Source organism: Leptopilina heterotoma, unplaced genomic scaffold, assembly GCF_015476425.1.
Source record: "Leptopilina heterotoma isolate Lh14 unplaced genomic scaffold, ASM1547642v1 Lhet_228, whole genome shotgun sequence".
NCBI lineage: Eukaryota > Metazoa > Arthropoda > Insecta > Hymenoptera > Figitidae > Leptopilina > Leptopilina heterotoma.
The window spans coordinates 667,501-690,467 of NW_025110946.1; the positions used below are offsets into that span (position 1 = coordinate 667,501).

The following is a 22,967-nucleotide window of genomic DNA, read 5'->3' on the forward strand; positions in this document are numbered from 1 at the left end:
TCATAAACTATGAAATTGCCAAGAATTCTAATACAAAACCTTCAATTTTTTCTATTTCTGACGATAATTTCTTTTTAAATAACTTAATTCTTCAAGAACTATCATAAAATTATTACTTAGAAATTATTTAATGAATAATTATGATTAATTTTAGGCCTGTGCGGTTACTGAATTCTGTAACCGGTTTCCGGTTATTGAAATAACCGGTTATAATCCCGGTTAACCGGTTACAGATAATTATTATAAAATAACCGGTTAACCGTTTTTTCGGTTATTTTGAAGTAACCAGGTAAACCGTTTTTCGGTTATTTTGAAATTATACACTTCCGTCGGGAATTGTCGGTACGACTGCAAGCGCACGGCCCAAAAGCATGCCAATCTTTAAATCACGATTTTTTTGTAAATACAAATGTCAGAAAATGAACAAATATACCATTCGAAAGATTATTACCTATGTAAGTTTCAAATTTTTTTACAATTTTTAAAAAATATACAGGGGTTGAAAAATTTTTTATATTTTTAATTTTTTTGTCAAATTTGTCGATTGCTGCAATCTTTGTACAAATTATTATTAACATTTTCAGTCGTGTATCGTTAATCGTATAATTTAATAATCTATAATTAAAATTATATTAAAAAAAATATCAGTCGTTGCACAGAGTTTAGTGAAAGAAATTGAGAAATTAAACCACTTCATAAACTTCATTCTAAAAGCTAAAATAAATTTTAAATTCAGTTCAATTTCCAAAAATTAACATTGTATACGTTTTGAGTAATATAGTTTTCTCCTTATGTACAAACATTTACTTTTTTAACCGTTCACTTAAACAGATTGTAATATGTTCGAAAAGTTCATCGAAATATTATACGCAGAACAACTCAAAAATTAAAATTACTATAAAAACTATATTACTATAGGTACAAAATCCAAACTAGAATCAAAAGTTGCGTATTACCTAATAGTATTTATATTATAAATGGCTGATAAACCGGTTTAACAGTTTTTAAATAAAAGTCAAATGGCTTTTTTGCACCTTGGCTTTTTCACCCCGTTCTATTCTAGCATGAATTTTTAGAAATAATTGAATTTTGAAAAGGGTTCAAATTAAAATCTTTGAAAATTTGAATTTATAGTTACAATATTCTTATATTCTTATGATATAAAATAATGATTTTATCACTCTGTCATCTTAAATTTCTTCATGTTTTATAATAAAATTCTCATAAGTTATTGAATTTGAAAATCTTAATTCCTATAGAAAAATAATAATGATTAAGTATTTATTTAAAAGAGAAGTTATTGATGTTTTCGAATAATTTTACACTTATTGAAATTCGTTAATAATTGTAATAGAACATTTTTTTTGGGTATCTAATAATTTTTGAAATTAATCAGTATATTCTGCAGGGTCAGGGAAAAAGAAAATTAAATTTTTGTGGCAACCCTGTTTCAACTGTAATTATTTATTTCAATGTTAATGTTGAATTTTTAGGAAAAAAGGTACTGTGGTCCATGTTTTTTATACTAAATTTTCAATTTTCAGCAAATGCCTACAACCGCTTCATTAACTGCATCAAGTACGGATATAATGAGACGAGCACAAGAGCAGGCAGCCCATCAGAAACAACAGGAAGAATTACAAAAGAAATTATTAGAAGAAACTGAACCGCAAACCTTGCAACAACAGGAGAATATGTCAATTAAAGGACAGAGTGCAAGACACTTGGTTATGCAAAAGCTAATGAGAAAAGTTGAATCCAGAGTTGTTATTTTAAGAAATATGGTTGCACCCGAAGATGTTGATGAGAGTCTACAAGAAGAAATTCAAGACGAATGTTCAAAATTCGGCGTTGTTGAACATGTCATTATTTACAATGAACGACAATCCGAAGACGATGAGGACGCTGAGGTTATTGTGAAAATATTCGTAGCATTTTCCCAAATGAGTGGTGAGTCGACTTTCCTTCGCAAACTTTTTTCCACCACTTTGCAATTTTGTAATTTTTTATTTTCTTCGCAGAAGCTGAACGAGCAAGAGATTCGTTAAATGGACGTTATTTTGGTGGTAGAATGGTGAAAGGTGAACTTTACGATCAAGCGTTATTTGACAACAATGACTTTTCAGGCTGATTTTTCTTTTCTTTTTTACCATCAGTCACGGTTGACAGTGATCTAAGAGTTTATCTATTTTCTCCTATGGAAGAATACGTATTATTGTTGAAAACAGTTTGTGCTAAAGCAAATTTTTAATGCTGAATGTATGAATGTTAATTGTAACGATTTTTCGAATGACTTGTGTTTTAATTTTTTTTTTTTTTTGCTGAAGTAGCATAGTCTTTTAGTTTCAGTGGAAATTCTGAAATACGATTGAAAATGTTGCGATTTTTGAGAATATTTATACCGTCAAGAGATATCGATTGATATTATTTTTTAAAAAAAGTGATATGTTTACGGTGTAAATTTATTTAATTTACACAAATTCAGTAAATTTGTGTAAATTAAAAAAATAATGATATGTACAATTATCATAATACGAAATTCCAACGTATATATATATATATACATCGTGTAACTGTACATCGTAATTAATGACAAATACAATTTTTTTGAACGAATGTAAAGTCTTATTAATTTATATTACAAAATTCAGACTACTTCTTTTTTACCGTAGATTGATATTCTTCATACACTGGAAAATTTCCGGGAGTTTCTGGTGGACCTATCTTTTGAATTTCTGTTCCTCCATATTTTTCTGCAAGTTTTGCTGCATTTTCGCGTTTCATTAAAATTATTTTATAATTTTCTTCAATTTCCTCTTTTGTTGGCACCTCTCGTCGACGATAACGTAACCAAGCTTCCCATTCGGCAGGTAATTCTTGTTCACCATCATCTTTATTAACTGGTTCAAAATGTCGCGCGGCTTTTCTAGATGATCCAGTTCTTGGAGGTGTTTCATAATATTTTGTTCCGTAAAAATCTTCCCCCATTAGCTTCGGTTTTCCCGCTTTTGATGTGATTGATGAAATAAAATCTCTTAAAATCATACCGAGTACACTTCGTTCTCTTCGAGCCATTTTCTAAATTGATAATTAGACAAAAATGCTTTTATATAAAGTAATTATTTTATTTGACAAATAACCAAGTAACTTAATATCCAGGCAAAAATGATTCGTACGAATTTCGTTCAGAAATATGACCAAATTCGTATGAAATTACTAGTAAAATTCGTGTGATATTTTGAAACGTTTTTTCGCACGAATATTCGTGCGAATAATACCCGAATTTTTAATACGAATTATTTATGAAAAATTTGTAAAAATTCGTATGGAATTCCGCATGAAATATCAGCTAAAAATTTCTTCAACAAATTTTTGATCAAATTTCCATACGAAATTCGTACGAAATTCGAGCGAATTACTAACGGATTAATTTTGGAAAATTCGTATGAAAATTTGGCCGAAAATTTTTGAAATAAATTTTTAGCTGAAATTTCATGCGGAATCCCATCAAATTGTCAAAAGAATTTCCATACGAGTTTCCGAGCGAAATTTTTTTTGAAATATTCGTGCGAAAAAACGTTTCAAAACACCAAACGAATTTTACTATAATAGTAATTTCATACGAATTCGATAGGAATTCTGTACGAATTTGGTCGGATTTCTGAACGAAATTCGTACGAATCATTTTTATCTGGGTATGAAAAGTAAAATTATACTCATTCACATTAATTTTAATTGTAATTATATTTTATGAAAGTAAGTATTAAAAAATTTGTGATAAATAGAAAAGTGTAATTCTAATAATAAAGAATCGTGTTTTACCTGTCGCAATAAATTTCAATTTCAAACAATAATAATAATTATGTAACTTAATTTTAAAAATCACTGAATCGATGAACGCAGTAGAAAACCATAATCCATAATTGACTAAGTACAACTCAATAACAACTGCGTATGTGAAATAACAACAATCTAGAATATTGCGTAGAATTAAATTTGCCAAACAAAACTGTCTTTGGTAAAATATATAGGTTATGTGACATTATGTGAGGTTATGTTTTACAAATATATATTATATATATGATATATATATTTCAACTTCTTGATATATTTATTATGACCGGCATGAAGTTGGTACAGCAACTGTATCCTATTTTTAAAATTTAAATTGGGTAATAAATATTTAAAAATTTGTCTTTACATCCTTTACATTAGAAAAACATATTAATTGAAAAATTAAAAATCTTTAAAGAAAAAATTAAAAAAAAAAAAGATTTAGGTATTTAACAAGATAGTATTTTTTGTCTAAAATAATTAACATGGCTTTCAATTTGTCATACTTTAATTAATAAATTTAATTTGATTCAATAACGTTAAATGTTGCAACATGACATTAATACAATTTTTCTAGTACCTTCTTGAACATTCTCTTTGCTTCTTTTTGATACATTATATATATATATATATATATATATATATATATATATATATATATATATATATATATATATATATATATATATATATATATATATATATATATATATATATTAACAACTATCGCGATAGCGTGATTTGAAAGTCTGCAATTTTGCATATCATTCAAAAATGGTTCCAAACTATCATAATATCCGGTCCCAAAAAATTGTGTAATTGTAGTCAAAACAATGTTTACAATTTAAATGAATAATAAAAAAACGCATGTCTTCTTGTTCGAAGAAACACTTAAATTTAGCACAAAGTCTTTTTATGGTCGATAAGTAATGAATGACTTAAAAATATTTCAAAAAGTTGAATATTTTTTTAAATAAATCAAAAGCAAAGACACAAAACGGAAGTGACAGTGGTGCCCTCTGGCTGTTTCGTTCGTAAATATTTAAAGTACATGATCTGTCATATCTGTAAAGGTAAACGCAAAGTCGCAAACATTTGATGCGTCATTATAATAATTTCATTCTTCTTGTATAAAAGGATTGCAATTTCTCGTAACAAATCATTATTGTTTGTGAGATTTAGAGACGTTGATCGGTGTGGATCGGCTGCTGCTTCAATTGAATAATATACGAAAAATTCAAGTGTGAACGTGAAAACAGTTGACATTCACTGGCACATTCTCTATTTGCGTATACGTCTCAAGTCTCAAAGCAAGCTGTCATCATGGCTGGTACTATAGTGAACTTCAAAGTTTACTTGACAAAGGAAAATGCAGCAATGGCAAAAACTGAAGTGAGAAGATTTGGAATTGACAGCGATATTGTTTCTGATTTTCAATATTTACGTGAAAAATTGCAAACCATTTTTCCCAATATCCGTGGTAAACGATTTTCCGTCAGCTGGAAAGGTTAGTATTAGTAGAGTATTATTGTATTGCACATAATATTTGTTTTTGTTGACGTTTTGCCAGATAAATTGAATATGTATGTTGCGGCAGGTCATGTTGTGTTATTAACATTTTTTCGCAGCAATTAAGAAAAAGCAGTTCATTTTTTGCTATTATTATTTTTTTCTGAGATTCAAAATACGGTTTTATAAAAATTAGGGCATTTTATTTATTTATTTTTCGATTTTTTTAAAGTTGTACGAAGAAGATTGTACATTACTTATTTATTATTAAATGAATTTATATGTTTTGCTTAAAACTATTCCTCCTAAAATCGTTATTGACTTTCAATAATCGACATAATTTGCAATTCCAGTTCTTATCAATATTAACTAACAAATAAATTAACAAATTTTTTTCTCGACTGGAAATAAATTGATAAATAAAAAAAAATTTATTTATGCAACTTGAAAATTGTAGTTTTATAAATCCAGTTTTATGACTACTTTAATTTTTAAAGTAATTATTAGATTACTGGAAAACTATCACTCAATCACTTTAGTCATCATGGCTGCTAATGTTTAGGATATTGCGTCATTTTCATACATACAGCAATAAAGCTAAATAAGCTAGCAGCTGTGTGCTGAGATAATAAACGCCGCATCTATAGAAAATGCAAGATAATGAATCACTTCCTAAATAAACCTTAACATTTTTTTTAATTAAAATTATTTCGGAAAATTCTAATTTTTTTCTCTATTGTTTTTTAGATTAAATAATGAAACATTTGTCATTTCTAAAAATAGTGAAATATTTTAAATGACTCACAATTTGATAACTATTGAACATTCTTCACTTTCTTTTCTTATTTTATAGAACAACAAAGTTTAATCTTTTTCAGGGTGACTACTAACCGGGAAATAGCCGGGAATTTAATTTGACCGGAAATAAACCAGGAATTTTATGCCAAACCGGGAATTTTTTCACCAAATTAAAAAAAGTTTTATTATTTTAATTTGTTTTTAAAAAATCGCTTTTTATTCTAAATTTGAATTAGTTAAAAATAATTAATTTGATAGTAAAAAATCAGTCACTGATTCAAACATAGTAAATAAATAAAAAAAAATTATCGAATTAATAGAAATTTTGTGAAATTCAACTCAAAATAATTCTAAATGTTAAAGTATTTCATTGAAAACTTTTTAACAAATCGAATTTTCAAAGTACTTTAATTTAGTAATTGATAAATAATTTAACTTTATAAACAGTCACATTCTAATGTATTCATGTTTCTTAGTGCGAAAATTAATAATTAAAATTTTTATTAGTTAACTTAATAAAATTGAATTATTTTCGCAAAGTCTTTTTTTAAAATTCTGAAAAATAAGATTTTTAAAATTTTTCAATTCTATTGTTTCCAGACAATTGAATATTTATAAACAAACAATTGAAAATTTTTGAAATAATTGACATTTCTTTACATTCTAATAAAAATTATTAAATTCTTTAAAAGAATTTTATTTAAATTTTCCGAAAATAATCAAGGGAAGTTAGTCACCGTAATTGAGCCGCAGCGTGCAATAACAACAGCTACGCTCGGGCTGTCTTTCCGAATCGGAATATCTACTTCGAAATCGGCGGTGGGGACTAGATCTGGCCAATAGGGAGACTGCATTCAAAGTAGATATTAGGGTTAAGGAAGACAGTCCGAGCGTAGTTGTCATTATTGCACGCTGCGACTCAATTATAATTTTATTTTTAAAAATTTCTTCGCAATATATTCAATTATTTACACAAATAGTAAAACTCATTGCAGAATTTCAATTATTTTTTATACAATTTTAATCGAATTCCTCGAAAAATGTTATTATTCTTAAAATTTTTATTAAAATTCGTCGAATGAAAGAATTTAATTATTTCTAGAAACTGTAAAAAAATTCTTCTCAAGAATTCAATTATTTCCATAAATAATAAATTTCCTCAGATTTACTATATTCTTTTGAATATTATTTTAAAAATATATTCTTCACAAGAATTCAATTATTTTCATAAAGAGTGACGCTAAAAACACCTGTTTTTTAGCCCATTTTTCGGACCGCGAATTTTTCAATCAAACATATTCTAAAATGCGCCGTAAAAAGGGATATTAATTTCATAACCATTTTGAAGGGAGCATATCCTTTGTTTTTTGGATATAGTGTTAAAATGGGGGTTTAGAGGGGTTACAAGGGGTTAAAATACCAAAAATTAAATATGCTCAGATTCGCTGGAAACTGGTTACTCGGGGGTTTTCGGGGTCGCTGATTACGAATCCAATATCAGTTTTTCAAAATTCAAAATGGCGGATCCAATATGGCAAACGACTTTTTCTAAAATTGCTCAGATTCGCTTGAAACTAATTACTCAGGGGTTTTTGGGGTCGCTGATTACGAATCCAATATCAGTTTTTCAAAATTCAAAATGGCGGATCCAATATGGCGGACAAGATTTTAAAAAATTTGCTTGAATTCGCTTAAAATTGGTTACTCAGGGGTTTTTGGGGTCGCTGATTACGAATCCAATATCAGTTTTTCAAAATCTAAAATGGCGGATCCAATATGGCGGATAATTTTTTTAAAAATCACATCTTATTGCTTGAAACTTGTTACTCAGGGGTTTTTGGGGTTGCTGATTACGAATCCAATATCAGTTTTTCAAAATTCAAAATGGCGGATCCAATATGGCGGATAATTTTTTAAAAAATTGATCAGATTTGCTTGAAACTGGTTACTCAGGGGTTTTCGGGATCTTTGATTACGAATCCGATGTCAGTTTCTCAAAATTTTAAATGGCGGACAATTTTTTTAAAGTACTCGGATTCGCTAGAAATATCCTACTCGAAAGTTCTTAAATTTTAATGACTTTGTTGTCTCTTTAGTTTTCTTAATTACAAGAGAACACCGAATTATTTTAAAAAATATAAAAAGAATGTGTAATTTTTGTTAGATTAAATTATACAAAGAATTATTAAAAACTAAAGTAAGCCTTACATATGAACATTTATTATTAATTATATAAAAATACATTTTAATTATTTACAACGTAAATTACGAATGCGACGAAAATAACATATATTCAATAAAGATAATCTGTTCTACACACATTGAAAACATTTTTTTAAAATACATGCATCCTTAAAATATAATAAAATGTAAAAAAATAAACGTGACTTAGATAATTTTTGTAGTAAAGGATCATAATTCAAGCGTAATGATCAATCAATTTAATTCTTTTTTGCTTTAGGAATCGTTATAGATATATTGCATACATCAGGATTAGGTACATTTATTCCACGGTATTGCGCATATCCAAGATACCACACAATTGTCATTACATGACTGCAACAACCTGCAGTTCGAGCACCACTTTCGCAGGTGCAATAATACTCACAGATCGCGTCTCTGCTAGTTTTAGCCTTATCAATTAAAACAAAAATGTAGTGATGCTTACCTCCACGATAGCGAGATTTCATGTAAGCTTTAACCCCTTCAGTGTGTAGCTAAAATATAACAAAATGGTCCCAAAATGTGTAAGATCTTCTTGTAAATAAATTTTCATGACAATAGGTACTAAGGGGATTCTGGGGTCGCTGATTACGATTCCGGTGTTAGTTTTCAAAAATTCAAAATGGCGGATCCAAAATGGCGGACACGATTTTGAAAAATTCATTGGATTCGCTTAAAAATCGTTACTCGGGGGTTTTCGTGGTCGCTGATTACGAATCTGACATTAGTTTTTTAAAATTCAAAATGGCGGATTCCAAATAGCGGTCACGATTTTGAAAAATTCATTCGATACGCTTAAAATTCGTTATTCGGTGGTTTTTGGGGTCGCTGATTACGAATCTGTTATTAGCTTTTCAAAGTTTAAATGGTAAGAATTATTAAAAGAATTTATCCACTTTTGAAATTTGTCAAAATTTTTGGCGGCCATTTTGGATGAAAAATTATGTATTCTGAAAATATGACTTCAGAATCGTGATCAGCGACCCCAAAAATCCCCGAGTAAGAATTTTTAAAAGAATTTATCCACTTTTGAAATTTTTCAAAATTTTTGGCGGCCATTTTGGATGAAAAATTATTTATTTTGAAAATCTGACTTCAGAATCGTGATCAGCGACCCCAAAAACCCCCGAGTAAAAATTTTTGCGAATATACGTTAAGATGTTTTCTTGTTCGGGCCATGATGTGTATACACGTCATCCACAGTCAAGGGGTTAATAAGGTTTGGTTGTTCAACAACTATTCCATAATTTTCATAGTTTACAGCAGCAGATGGATGTCTTCGATTGGGATTAAACTTCTGCACTAAAAACAGTCCTTCTTTTTGATGTTCTGTGTAGTAAGAAGCAGCATTTCTAATTTGATAAGGTCCAAGACTTAAATAATAAAGGTCATCCATTGAAAGTTCTGGAAATCCGATTTGTCGATTATTCTCTTCATTATCTAATAAATAATATTCAACTTGGAGAAACGGTGCTCGGAGTTGAGAAAGATTAAATTCTTTTACAATAAGTAGTAAACGATTTGGAACGTTCAATCGTGATTTTAGAATTTGTGCTACATCCGTATGCATTGTATCACTCAGAATTGGTTTGTGAAATAAATTCAGGAGTGCGAATGATATAAGCAGAGATTGAAAATCGTGCATTAAAGTTGCATTATGAGCTGGTAAAGAGAAGATTTTGAATTTCTTTTTCCAACGACCAAAAAGTTGTTTTATCACCCAGCGACATTTGGTTACACATCGCGAAGCATTTGCTTCTTCAGTAGAAAGTTGACCAAGCCCTGGGCATTTAACATTTAATTTTTTATTGTTAGTTAGAAAGCCTAAAACGTCGCGAAAGCCTCTGTCAACTAACATGGTATCACCTTCATAAATTGTACTTAATTCATTTGGGTATCGTTAAAAGCAGTCTTCTAATATGGTTGCATCATTATGCGTTGCATCAAATGGTCCCAATACGAAAAGAACATATCCATCAGGTGAACAGCCTACCATGGGTTAAACTAGCGGCATTTTTTTCTGCTCGCTCCACAACTGTTTCTGACCTGCAAAATTAGCTGATTTCTGTGCAAGACGATAAGTAGCATCGAATACAGTACATGCTTTATTTTCGGGAATGTCGAATAATATTTTTGACATATTTGTGGTATGATCAATAAATACTGAACGATCGTTATTGTTGATAAACTGTGGCACTAAATTCTCTAAAAGATCCTCTCTTGCTAGTGTCATATAATTTGTAATAGATTGCCTCGAAACACCAAATAGAAATGATAATTGCTCATTGGACAAAGCAGTTTGTAATTTACATAAGAAAGAAGCAACATGTTTAGGCTTACATGTCTTACAATAACTGCATATAAGCTGGAATTGTTCTTTATCGTAAGCGAACCAGCTTTTAAATGTATCGTTGTCAAAAGAATCCAGGTTATCTATATCAAATATCATTTTTTTCTTACCTCTCAAACATTGATAGCATTCAAAAATGAGATCACTAGCTTCTTTTTGCTCTTCAGCATTTAATTCTTGGGAGATTTGCTTTACAAGTGTCCAGTAGTTTAAAATTCCAACATGCTCGCTGCACATACGAGCATTGAATTTGGTCACGAATTTGTACTCTGTGAGTAGTTCATCTCGAATAACTTTTGGAATTGACATTAAATTGCAAGGGTTTTTACAACCAAATGAGCATGGCGTATGAGAATTGATACCTTTACGCCAAACAGATAAATCTGGATCATTATCTTGATTATTATCAAAGTTCAGGATGTCTGATTGACTGCTTAATACGTAACAAGGTTTGCATATTTTGCTGTTTTCTGGAATATCACTTAGTTCATCTAATTTTCGTTTGGTTCCATTACCTTTTCTTATGTTATTGATAACATTCAACGGTATGTCATTTAGGGAATAAAACTTATCTTCTTTTTTTTTCTTTTGTTTTTCGCAACCAAGACAAGAAATGAAAGGCATTATGCTTTACATGGAAAGGAATACCAAAAAAAAGAAAGAAAGAAAACCAAAACTTCTGGTTAAGACTTTAAGTTGAATTGGTTATACAAAAGAACACATCAGTTAGGTTATGTTAGTGAAACACATGTTAAGCGGAGCCACGTTAAGGCTGATTCACACGCAAGAGTCCCCACGAAACAATTCACCCACTTTTCCTAGACAGGGCTCGGAAAGAATGGTTCGTTTTATTGCAGGGCACGAAAGGAATAGAATATTAAGGTTTGTTCACACATCACCTGACTGCTAGTTGTCATGCTAGTTACCTTTGTTTGATTCCAGTACTGCCAATCTTACAGTTGGTAAAAGCAAACAATACCAAACGGTTTGGCAGTGGTAATTATGGAATATTTATTATATAATCATACTTATTATAATAATATTTCATTTATAACAATTAATAAAATATTTATTTTTATATGTATTTAATTTAATAAATTACACTATGTGGTAATTTGTGCATACGATATTTTTAAAAAAACCAGATTTATGTCAGCAATCGCAAAAAATTTCATTCAGCGTTAGGCAGCCAAAACCATATCACTCATTGCAAAAATAAACATAAAAAAACTTTTGTTCCACGTTATTTTAATATTGTCAATAACTTAGCGTTTCTGAAATGTCAATAAAAAACAAAGGAACATAAATAACAAAAAAAGGCAAAAAAAACCCAACGTAACCAGTTTCAAGCAAATCTGATCAATTTTTTAAAAAATTATCCGCCATATTGGATCCGCCATTTTGAATTTTGAAAAACTAATATTGGATTCGTAATCAGCAACCCCAAAAACCCCTGAGTAACAAGTTTCAAGCAATAAGATGTGATTTTTAAAAAAATTATCCGCCATATTGGATCCGCCATTTTAGATTTTGAAAAACTGATATTGGATTCGTAATCAGCGACCCCAAAAACCCCTGAGTAACCAATTTTAAGCGAATTCAAGCAATTTTTTAAAATCTTGTCCGCCATATTGGATCCGCCATTTTGAATTTTGAAAAACTGATATTGGATTCGTAATCAGCGACCCCAAAAACCCCTGAGTAATTAGTTTCAAGCGAATCTGAGCAATTTTAGAAAAAGTTGTCCGCCATATTGGATCCGCCATTTTGAATTTTGAAAAACTGATATTGGATTCGTAATCAGCGACCCCGAAAACCCCCGAGTAACCAGTTTCCAGCGAATCTGAGCATATTTAATTTTTGGTATTTTAACCCCTTGTAACCCCTCTAAACCCCCATTTTAACACTATATCCAAAAAACAAAGGATATGCTCCCTTCAAAATGGTTATGAAATTAATATCCCTTTTTACGGCGCATTTTAGAATATGTTTGATTGAAAAATTCGCGGTCCGAAAAATGGGCTAAATTTAGCGTCACTCTTTCCATAAAATTCTAAAAAACAATTCAATTATTTTCAAAAGTAATAAAATTTTTTGCAAAAATTAAATTTATTAATATCAATACATTTTAATAAAATTGAATTAATCAAATTTGCAATTATAATTATAAACAGACAAGATTATTTTAAAAAATTGAAAAAATTCTTTGTTTAATTCAATTATTTTTCAAATTTTTAATTAAAATTCTTAAAAAAACATTATTTTCAAAAAATTTAAAGAATCTGGTCAAAAGAATTTAACTTCATAAAAACTCTAAAAATGTTGGAAGCCATTTGTAGATGTATTTATGTTCGAAATGAAATAAATTTAAATTTGATGAGAATAAAACCCGGGAAAAAACCGGGAATTTTGTTGAACGAAAATAGTAGACACCCTGATTTTTTATATTTGCAACAAGTTCTTTTTATAATAATAATAAACTTTATTGCAGATTGCGATGGAGATAATATTGTGATTTCAAGTGATGAAGAACTACAAATTGCACTTCTCGAAACTCATGGGGCAATGGTGAGAAAGTTTTATTTGACACTTTATTCTGAGTACGAGCAACAAGGAACACAAGCGACAGCACCTGAGGAAGGCGTTCGTCACGATGGCGTCACGTGTGACGGATGCGACAAAAGTGTCTACGGTTTTCGTTACAAATGCATTCAATGTCCCGATTACGATCTCTGCAAGGAATGTGAGGGACAATCACTTCATCCCGAGCACTGTATGCTCCGTTTGCCAATTCCAATGCCATATTCAAAAAATCGCTACATCAGACATTTTGGACGTCGAATGAATAAATACAATGGCAATTCTACCGATAATACAAAGGAATGTCCCAAAAGTTGTAAATTCGAATCACGCTCACGTCATTGTGGCAATAATTTCCCCTGGACAGATCTTTTAGGTGCGTTTGTTTACGATCACAATAATTCATCTCCAAATACTACAGCAAAAGAATGTGCACAAGAGAAATCAACCGACCAAACTCAAACTCAAACTCAAAAGCAACAACAACAACAAGAATCATCATCTTCACAATTTCGTAGAATTTCTGAAACGAATATTGAATTTTTAAAAAATATTGGCGAACAAATTGCCCAAAATATAGGTGAACATATTACACAATTTTTGGATCCACTTGGAATTGATGTTAATGTTCCTTTGAAAAACAATACAAAACAACAGCAGGAGAATAAAACTGACGGTATTGATGCAAAAAATATGCCCAGTACATCATCGAGTGCTGATGAATCGCCGTCAAAGGAGGCGTCAATCGAAGAAAATCAGAGTGAAATGGAAGACAGACAGACAGTAAAGGAGCCAGCTACTTCAAAAGCTAATGAACCAATTGCTTCGATTGCAGAAATAAAAAAGACGATTGAAAATTTAACTCTAGAGAAGAATACACCTGAACCAGAGGGGTGGACTCTATTGAATGAAAATGATAGTCCACCAACAACTACAAATTCATCTCCAAGCTCGTCTCGTGCACCTTCAGTTTCAGAGGTCCCTCCTGCAGAATCGGTAATTAATTAAAATTATAACAAGCATCACAGTTGGTCCCCTTTTGGCCCCTTATTTCAATTTTATCACCTTTTTCACCTTTTTCTAAGAAAAAAAATAAACAATTTTTTCTTTTTTTGAAATCTTTTTCAAAGTGTAGTCATAAAATTTAGACTCAATGTTATAGAATTCAGTGTGTTTTATTTCTGATTTAAATTATTAACACCTCAACATAATATAAATGTTTTTTTTATGTCAGTGATTTAAATAATATAGAAATCGTAAAGAATTTTATAAATTATAAGGTGGTTCGTTCAACAGAATGCAGACCTCTAGGAAAATAATTAATTGTAGGAGGTTGTTGATTTTATAGTAATAAATCACTAAATAACTCTTTACGGAAAAAAAAGTTCACGAATCTGTCGTGAACTAGTATATCACTTTTGGATGGGACACAAAATTTCAAAATTTTCATTCACTTTTGATTAGAAATGGCGAACGTCAACGAAAAACTGAAACAAAGTTAATGAATTTTTGATGAACTGTTAAGGAAGAGTAGTTCGTCAAAAGTAGAGGTACAAGTTGACGAAAAAATCGTGAACTCGCGAGTTTCAGTAGTATGCGCATCAAATATGGCTGATCAAGCATTCATCATTCAGTCGGTGTCATCGGTGTTTACATTCGGGAAAATTCTTTGATGAAAGTTATTATTTAGAATCAGTGTTTTTTATTACTTAGTGAATATTTTTGTTTGCTAATTTCCTTTGTGAAACAAATAATTCATAAAATGAATTAAAAGTTACGATAAGGGACTTTTTCTACTTTGCACGGTCCTGAGTTTTACAGCAGACAAAGCTAATCGTTTCGTTTGTCGAAGGACAGTGTATCTAGATTTAGCCGTGGCGGTTAGTTGTTAGAAATATTATGTTATAGGGTATAGGTACTAGGTTCGAATCCCGTGAAGCGAATTACGAATTTTAATGGCGATAAAATTGTGTATTCTGTGTAGTTGGATGCGTAATAGGCGTCAAGTTATCAAATAAAGTGAAATACTATAAAAAAAGTAGTGTCTGGAAATTATTTTTTCTTGTTTTTAGCATTTTTTAAAAGTTCACGAATTTTTCGTTAACTTTGACGAAAAGTTCGGAAACAGTACTATGTTTCTAGTGAAGGAGTTGATGAAATTTTGACGAACTGTGTTTGTTGATTTTCAAGAATTTTGTGTCCCATCCAAAAGTGATATACTAGTTCACGAGAGATTCGTGAACTTTTTTTTTCCGTGTTTAATAATCTTTATATATCACTGACTCTAAATAACAATCTTAATGATACACAACAGTACTCTTTATATATAATATTAGTATTTAAAGGAGAGTCCAGTGTCCAGAATAGAGTCGAACGCGCTGATAGTAACGCGCTCGTCCATATGGAATACATAGGAGGAGCGCGTTAGCATCAGCGCATTCATACCGACTTCGACTCTATTCTGGACTCTCCTTAAGGAATACACGACGTACGAATACTTTTTTTGGCGTCGGAGAGAAGTAAAGGCCAACGCAGAATAGATCTGTAACCGGAACCGCAATCGTAACCGTAAGCGTAAGAATGAGTTAGAGAAGGATAAACAATATACCTATCCTTCTTTAACTCATTCTTACGGTTACGCTTACGATTGCGGTTCCGGTTACAGATCTATTCTGCGTTGGCCTTAAAGGCCTAAGCACAATAGATTCGCGAAAGTCGTTCGCTCGCGAACGCAAAGCATGAGTTAGAAAAGGACAGAGATATATTTGTGTCCTTGTCTATCTCATGCGTCTCGTTCGCGAACGACTTTCGCGAACCTATTGTGCGTTGGACTTAAGTAATGATAATGTAAAGTGAAGTAAAGTCAGTATCGACAACGGTCGATACTATCGATATAAAAATGGCGTCCGCCCGAAATATCGACAAAGTCAAATCAATAACTCAACATTAATCAACATTCAAATAATTAAAATATTATTATTAATAGTTTTTTCTAAAAAAGCAAAAATTCTAAAACAGAACATTCAATTTTTTCCATTTCTGATAATAATTTCTATTTAAATAACTTAATTCTCGAAGAACTATCATAAAATTATAACTTAGAAATTATTTAAGGCGATTTGAACCTTGATGACGTCACAGATTTAAAACTAATGGAGCTCTCACAGCTCTGCCTGCCTGCGCAGGCAGTAATTGGAGTAAGAGAGAAAATCAATTAGAGTGAAAGAGACAGTAAATTCAAATTTATATGCTGCCTACTAGCTGTGAGAGCGCCTTAATGCTTTGAACAAACCGTGACGTCATCAAGGTTCAAATCGCAGGCTTCGAAGTGACACACTTTTCCACTTTTTTGACACTTTTTTTGGTCAAGCCTACTTTTTGCTACTTATTTTGTCAAAAAGCTACTTTTTGCTACTTATTTTGGCAAAAAGCTACACTGAAAAAAATTCTTAGTAGATTTGACTACTTTTTAACTACTTTCCTTAGTTCAATAAGTCCCCAAAGATAATTTTGAACTTACATTAATTATCAGATATGTAGTTGAATGAAGTGATAATACAGTTGCATTAACTACTTTTCTTAGTTAAATAGGAACCAATGACAGTTTTGCAGTAGAATTAACTGCTGATATGTAGTTAAAGTTACTAAGATAACTCAGTAATAAAGACAACTACTGAAAATGGTAAAATAAAATTATTTATAATTTATTATAAATATTATCGAGTTGTATTTTTTTATATTTCCCCCTACCCACTTTTGTTTACCTATACCTTATTTATTTAATGTCTATATACCTAACGGAGAAAAATCTCTAAACGTCGGGAGTTGAACGCTCGACCCTAACATTTGTAAACCGATAACCCAACCACCTAACCACGCTCGCCCGCTTCAATGAGTTGCTTAATACTTAAAGGCATTCCTGACACAGTTCAACTGATAACTGTAGTTAATTTTACTACTTAAAGTAGTTGCATTTACAACTTCTCACAGTTGATAATCTTCTATAAAAATCTATAACATAAATTACATGGAAAATAATTCAACTCCTAGAAGAAGTAAAAACTACTACAAAATTAGTCTATCGAACTACTTTAAGTAGTAGAATCTACTACTTTCTGTAGTCATTTCTGTAACATACCTGCAGTTACAAAGTTAACTATAAAATTACATTAATTTAATTAATAATTTTTAACAACATAAAACAGTTAAAATAAGTATCAAAAGTAGCCAGACTAACTAAAAAAGTAGTTCGTTTTATTACTTTTTACTCTACTAAGGGGATGTAGTTGAAAATGTCTCATGTATTTTTTTCAGTGTACTAAATGCTACTTTTTTCCAAAAAATGTAAAAAAAATTTACAGAATTCAAGAATTTTAGTTTTTTTGGTGAATTTCGTAGATTTCAAAAAACCCGCCAAATGAATTAAATTTATTATTGGACGCGTGATTATAATATATTATAATAATTACTAATAGTGGATGTTTATTAAATTACAAATTTTTAACGTTTCGAATTTTTCGTATCTAATTTTATTATTCTTTAAGCTTCTTAAAAAAATTAAAAACTAAATTTTTCATTTTTCACTATATAATTTAATAGTAATACCTTTTTTGACTTTATAAAAGTTTCATCAAGTATAGAAAAAATCAATTAAGAATGAAAATTTAATTCTTTTGGTTATATAAATTGTTTGATTAAAAATCCAAAATAATATTTATTTAACGTGATTATTTATTATATTATGTTTACAAACTTTATGTCAAATTTAAAAATATTAATTGTATTTTCAATAATACAGTGTTTAAAGTCGGTTGTTCAATAATAAAAAAATCATTTATAAAGATTTAAGATCTATCTAGAAAAAAAATTATAATTTTTTTTATTGGAATTAAATTGCTCATAATTTATTATTGTACAAAATTATGGCTATGTGGATTCTAAAATTAAAAAAATTTATATGACTATAAACAATCCATTTTTTCCATTTTGATAGTTGTTATTAGTAAATTACTAAAAAATGTTTACGTTTCATTTTTAAAAATTAGATGGCTGATAAAAAGTAATTGATAGTTTTTTAAAAAATAATAAGGAGAAAGAAGGTGTCAATTTAACTTCTCAAAATTATGAGCCTGTTATTAAAAAACAAATTCTTATGAAAGATCTCATTTCAGTATTATTAACAATTACATTTCATTATGTAAATAAAACTTTCCAATGTAAAATATCGACAAAAAAGCTATTATATTTTCATGTTTTATGTTTATAAATCAAAATTTAAAAATATTTTGTGAATTCCTATTTTTAGTATTTTTTTCTTTCAATTTTTTGGACAACAACATATATTCACTTAATTTTCTTACTTAAAAAACTAATTTTACTTCATTTTTAATATGCTACTTTTTGCTACTTTTTTTCAATTTAGAGGACACTTTTTTCTTCCAAAATGCTACTTTTTCACACTTTTTTTTGACCTGCTACTAGACTTCCAAGCCTGAAATCGCCTTAATCAATAATTTTATTTATACATTTCAAAATTAATTGAATTTTAAAATAGTTTCGTTTACAATTTTCATAAATAGATAAACTTGCAAAGATATTAATTTTAAATTTTATAAAGTTTCAATTTTGAATGAATTTAATTAGAAATTCTAAAGAACTTAAATTTTTGCAAAAAATTTCAAAATCGAGGTTTTTTTAGTTAAAAACACTAAAAAAAATTTTTATTTTGGAGAAGTTTCAAATAATTGCAAAAATTCAAATACTTTTAAAAATAATAAATTTCTTCGTAAAAATTCAATTATATTCAAAAATTCCCGTCAAAATTCCAATTTTCTTTATAAATAATAAAATTCTTCTTCGAAATTCAATTATTTTCATAAATAATAAAATAATTTTACAAGAATTCTATTACTGACAAATTTTTTATAAATTAATTTCTTCGCAATAATTCCATTATTTTCTTTTTCATAAATAATCAAACTCATCGCAGAATTTCAATTATAATTTGTACAATTTTAATCAAATACCTGGAAAATGTAATTATTTAAAAAAAAATTTATTGAAATTTGTCGTAAGAATTTAATTATTTAAAAATTTGTTGATAAATTTCTTTATGAGAATTCAATATTAAGAAACATTCAATTATTCAATATGAATTATGTATTAATTTTTGTATTTAAATAATTGAATTCTAGTAGAATTTTCTAATAGAAATTAATTTAAAAGTTAATTTCAGTTAAAATTTTACATAATAATTGAATATTAAAAGCATTATAGCGTGAATTCTTAGAAATAATTGAATTTTGAAAAAGTTTCAAATTGAAATCTTTGAAAATCTGAATTTTTCATATTTTTAACTAAAAATTCTGTAGAATTAATTTTTTCAAAAAGTTTAATTCAAATTATTCGAAGTTCTTATTTTTAAATAAATATTTAATTGAATTGAAAATTCTCAGAATTTTTCAAAAAATTTATTGTAAATAATTGATTTAATGAAGAATTTTAGTTAAAAATTCAAGAAAATAATAATTCAATTGAAATGATGAAAATAATTTTGAAGAAGTTACAGTAAAAATATTTTTTATAGTAAAAAATAATGATCTTATCACTTTCTTCATGTTTTAGAATAATATTCTCAAAAATTGTTAAATTTCAAAAAGATTTGAATTTGAATGTTTTGAAAATTTGAATTCCTATGGAAAAAAATAATGATTAAATATTTTTTGAAAAAAGAAGTTATTGCTGTTTTCGAATAATTTTACGAATATAGGACAAAAAGTCCAATCCAAAATATCCACACCAAAACATCCAAGAAAAAAAATCCAAAGTACAAAAAATCCAAAGAGAAAATGTCCAAAGTAAAAAAATCCAAATGAAATAAAAAAAATAAATCAAACCAATTTTGAGGATGAGAAGACTCTTAAATTTATTCCGTTTGTATTCACATTTACATCTTTTTTTTTTTTTTTCTTCTTAAATGACTTTTGGCATAGCCGACTGTCAGAACTAAATTCACATTTACATGTGAATATGGTGACCAAGTAATTTGATATATTCTAATTCTTTCTCCTCCTGTGAGTACTCTTCGTAAGTTTTTACTATATTCAAAATTTGTTCGTCTAGACGTCTTTGCTTTCCAGGCGGCAAATTTTTTACTCCTTTTCCCAAGTTTAGGTCTCTTAACATGTACTCCACATCGGCTTGTTCCTTTTGTAAGTCTTTGAGAAAGTGATACAGGCTTGGATGACTTCGTCCGACTAAAATTTGAAATCTATTATGCCACCCTTCCGAGGCATTGTTGGTACGAGCAGTTCCCTGAAGTACTGAGTGATAGTGGTTCCAAACAGATTATAATTTTGAAAATTTTGAATAAATGTGAACGAGAAAGAGAAATTGACAGAAGATTAAAGAAAAGACAACCGCATAAATAAAAATGACAATTTCACATTGCTTATATTTTTTTGGAATTTTTTCAATTTTGGACTTTTTACTTTTACTTTGGACATTTTGACCAAGACATAAAATCCAATCTAAAAAATCCAACATAAACAATTTTCAAAATTTTTTTTTGGATTTCATTGACTGTGGACTTTTTGTCTTGGACTTTTTGGTTTGGACTTTTTGTCCAGGTACCTAATTTTACAGTTAAAGAAATTCGTAAATAAATGTAATAAAACCTTTTATTTGAGTAGCTAATCATTTTTAGAGTGAATCGCAGAATATTCTTTAGGTAAAAAGTCAAAATTTTGTCTGGAAATCAGGGAAAAACAAAATAAAATTTTTGTGGCAACTTTGATTAAAATCGAATCGTTATGGAAGCTATATGATAAAAAATTTGACTTATATATGGGGCATTCCACGCCAAGTCGGACACCTTTTGACTTTTGCATCTCCGATTTTTTTCAAATATTTTTTTTTTTTAAGTGCTGGTTGAAAGGAACTTCCATTATTTTTTTCAAATTTTTTCATGAAGTAATTTAAGAGATCTGGGTTTTTGAAAAATCACGTTTTTTACATAAATTTTTTTTTTAAATGCTTATAACTCGGACAAAAATTGATCAAATTGGACGTTCGATATATGAAAATTTTTGTTTTTACACGTAGTTTTTGATAAAAATATTTAAAAAAAATTTTTTTTTAATTTACCAAAAAAATTTTAAATTTTAAAAATAAAATTTAATTTTTAAGAATGTATGTATCGATCGATTTTTTTCAAAATTTTTTGTAAGAAACTGGTACTAAATTAAGAATTTTTAATCCTTGTCTGATTGTGGGCAAACGATAGGATCTATTTATTTTGAAATTTTTAATTTTTGTAAAACGGTAGGTAGCCAAATGCCTAACTTGCAATTTGATCAAATCACTTTTTTAAACAGTAAGAAGGTTAAGTTCGGAGAGACTCAGTCTGAAAACAGTTTTGGTTTGAAAAATTTGCGTGATTTGGTCAAATGTCAAGTTACGCATTTGGCTACCTACCGTTTTCACTGCGTATACAAAAATTAAAAATTACAAAATAAATAGATCCCATCGTTTGCCCACAATCAGACAAGGATTAAAAATTCTTAATTTAGTACCAGTTTCTTACAAAAAATTTTGAAAAAAATCGATCGATACATACATTCTTAAAAATTAAATTTTATTTTTAAAATTTAAAATTTTTTTGGTAAATTAAAAAAAAATTTTTTTTTAATATTTTTATCAAAAACTACGTGTAAAAACAAAAATTTTCATATATCGAACGTCCAATTTGATCAATTTTTGTCCGAGTTATAAGCATTTAAAAAAAAAATTTATGTAAAAAACGTGATTTTTCAAAAACCCAGATCTCTTAAATTACTTCATGAAAAAATTTGAAAAAAATCATGGAAGTTCCTTTCAACCAGCACTAAAAGAAAAAAAATATTTGAAAAAAATCGGAGATGCAAAAGTCAAAAGGTGTCCGACTTGGCGTGGAATGCCCCATATGCAACTTGTATAAACAAATAAATTCCCCTTTTCACCTTTTTTGAGGAAAAAAGGTACTGAGATGCTTGTTATAATTATAAGAAAAGTAAGCTTTCTATTTTCAACTTTAATTAATAATCTAGCACGCGATTCTCTTTCAGTCACAGCCAAGTGCTTCTCCAGTCACATCAAAAGATTCCTCAACATCACCTGACAAACCACTTTATCCGCCATTGCCGAAAGAAGGTAAAGTTCCATTCCATTCAAATCCAAAAATTCAACGTGCTATTGAGACAATGATGGAAATGGGATTTTCAAATGAAGGAGGATGGTTGACTCACCTTTTGGTTACCAAAGAAGGTGATATTAGCAAAGCTCTGGATATTTTGGCGCCTATACGTCGTTAAAGATTTTTTTAGTTTATGGGTTGTTTTTTCATTTAAATCTTCAATTATATTGTTATGCTTAGAGAGGGAAATCATTTACAAGACGAATTCGCATTCCATTCTAGAATTGTTATTATATGCAATAATTCATAAAGATGCGAACGCATTGATATTAGAAAAAACTTAAAAGTAGAAATTACTTTAGTCTCTGTCTACTAAATATAAACTGTTCATTCTATTCATTCTTGGTGACTGTACTATTTACAGTGTCCAGTGGGTATCAATAAATAAATAAATGTGGAGAAAAAAATGCCTTAGTTTTTAATCTTAATTTATATAAGAAA

General features: G+C 28.9%; 3 protein-coding genes across 6 annotated transcripts in view; 2 read left to right on the forward strand and 1 right to left on the reverse strand.

The window, feature by feature from the left end:
- Positions 1-2,616, forward strand: part of LOC122502425 (poly(U)-binding-splicing factor half pint) — a 23,582-nt gene extending 20,966 nt beyond the window's left edge. For all 4 annotated transcript variants that reach the window (XM_043612467.1, XM_043612465.1, XM_043612469.1 and 1 more), the window contains 2 exons: positions 1,545-1,950; positions 2,022-2,616. In XM_043612467.1, the coding sequence (XP_043468402.1) occupies positions 1,545-1,950; positions 2,022-2,131 (516 nt within the window). In that variant the 3' untranslated portion in view covers positions 2,132-2,616. The remainder of the gene's footprint in view (positions 1-1,544; positions 1,951-2,021) is intronic.
- LOC122502428 lies at positions 2,300-4,057 on the reverse strand. Its single transcript, XM_043612474.1, has 2 exons — positions 3,823-4,057; positions 2,300-3,078 (listed from the first exon to the last, which is right to left on the reverse strand). The coding sequence occupies exon 2, from the start codon at positions 3,073-3,075 to the stop codon at positions 2,653-2,655; it is 423 nt and encodes a 140-aa protein (XP_043468409.1). The 5' UTR covers positions 3,076-3,078; positions 3,823-4,057; the 3' UTR covers positions 2,300-2,652.
- An 824-nt stretch (positions 4,058-4,881) lies between these two features.
- On the forward strand, positions 4,882-22,933 carry LOC122502353 (sequestosome-1). Its single transcript, XM_043612369.1, has 3 exons — positions 4,882-5,341; positions 13,206-14,290; positions 22,399-22,933. Exons 1-3 carry the CDS (start codon positions 5,158-5,160, stop codon positions 22,642-22,644), a joined length of 1,515 nt encoding a protein of 504 aa, XP_043468304.1. The 5' UTR covers positions 4,882-5,157; the 3' UTR covers positions 22,645-22,933.
- Positions 22,934-22,967: the final 34 nt, after the last annotated feature.

Coding starts and splice junctions, on each gene's coding strand:
- LOC122502353 (XM_043612369.1), top strand. CDS start 5,158: ATGGCTGGTACTATAGTGAACTTCAAAGTTTACTTGACAAAGGAAAAT. Junction 5,342..13,205: donor ATTTTCCGTCAGCTGGAAAG/GTTAGTATTAGT, acceptor ACTTTATTGCAG/ATTGCGATGGAGATAATATT. Junction 14,291..22,398: donor AGGTCCCTCCTGCAGAATCG/GTAATTAATTAA, acceptor ATTCTCTTTCAG/TCACAGCCAAGTGCTTCTCC.
- LOC122502428 (XM_043612474.1), bottom strand. CDS start 3,075: ATGGCTCGAAGAGAACGAAGTGTACTCGGTATGATTTTAAGAGATTTT.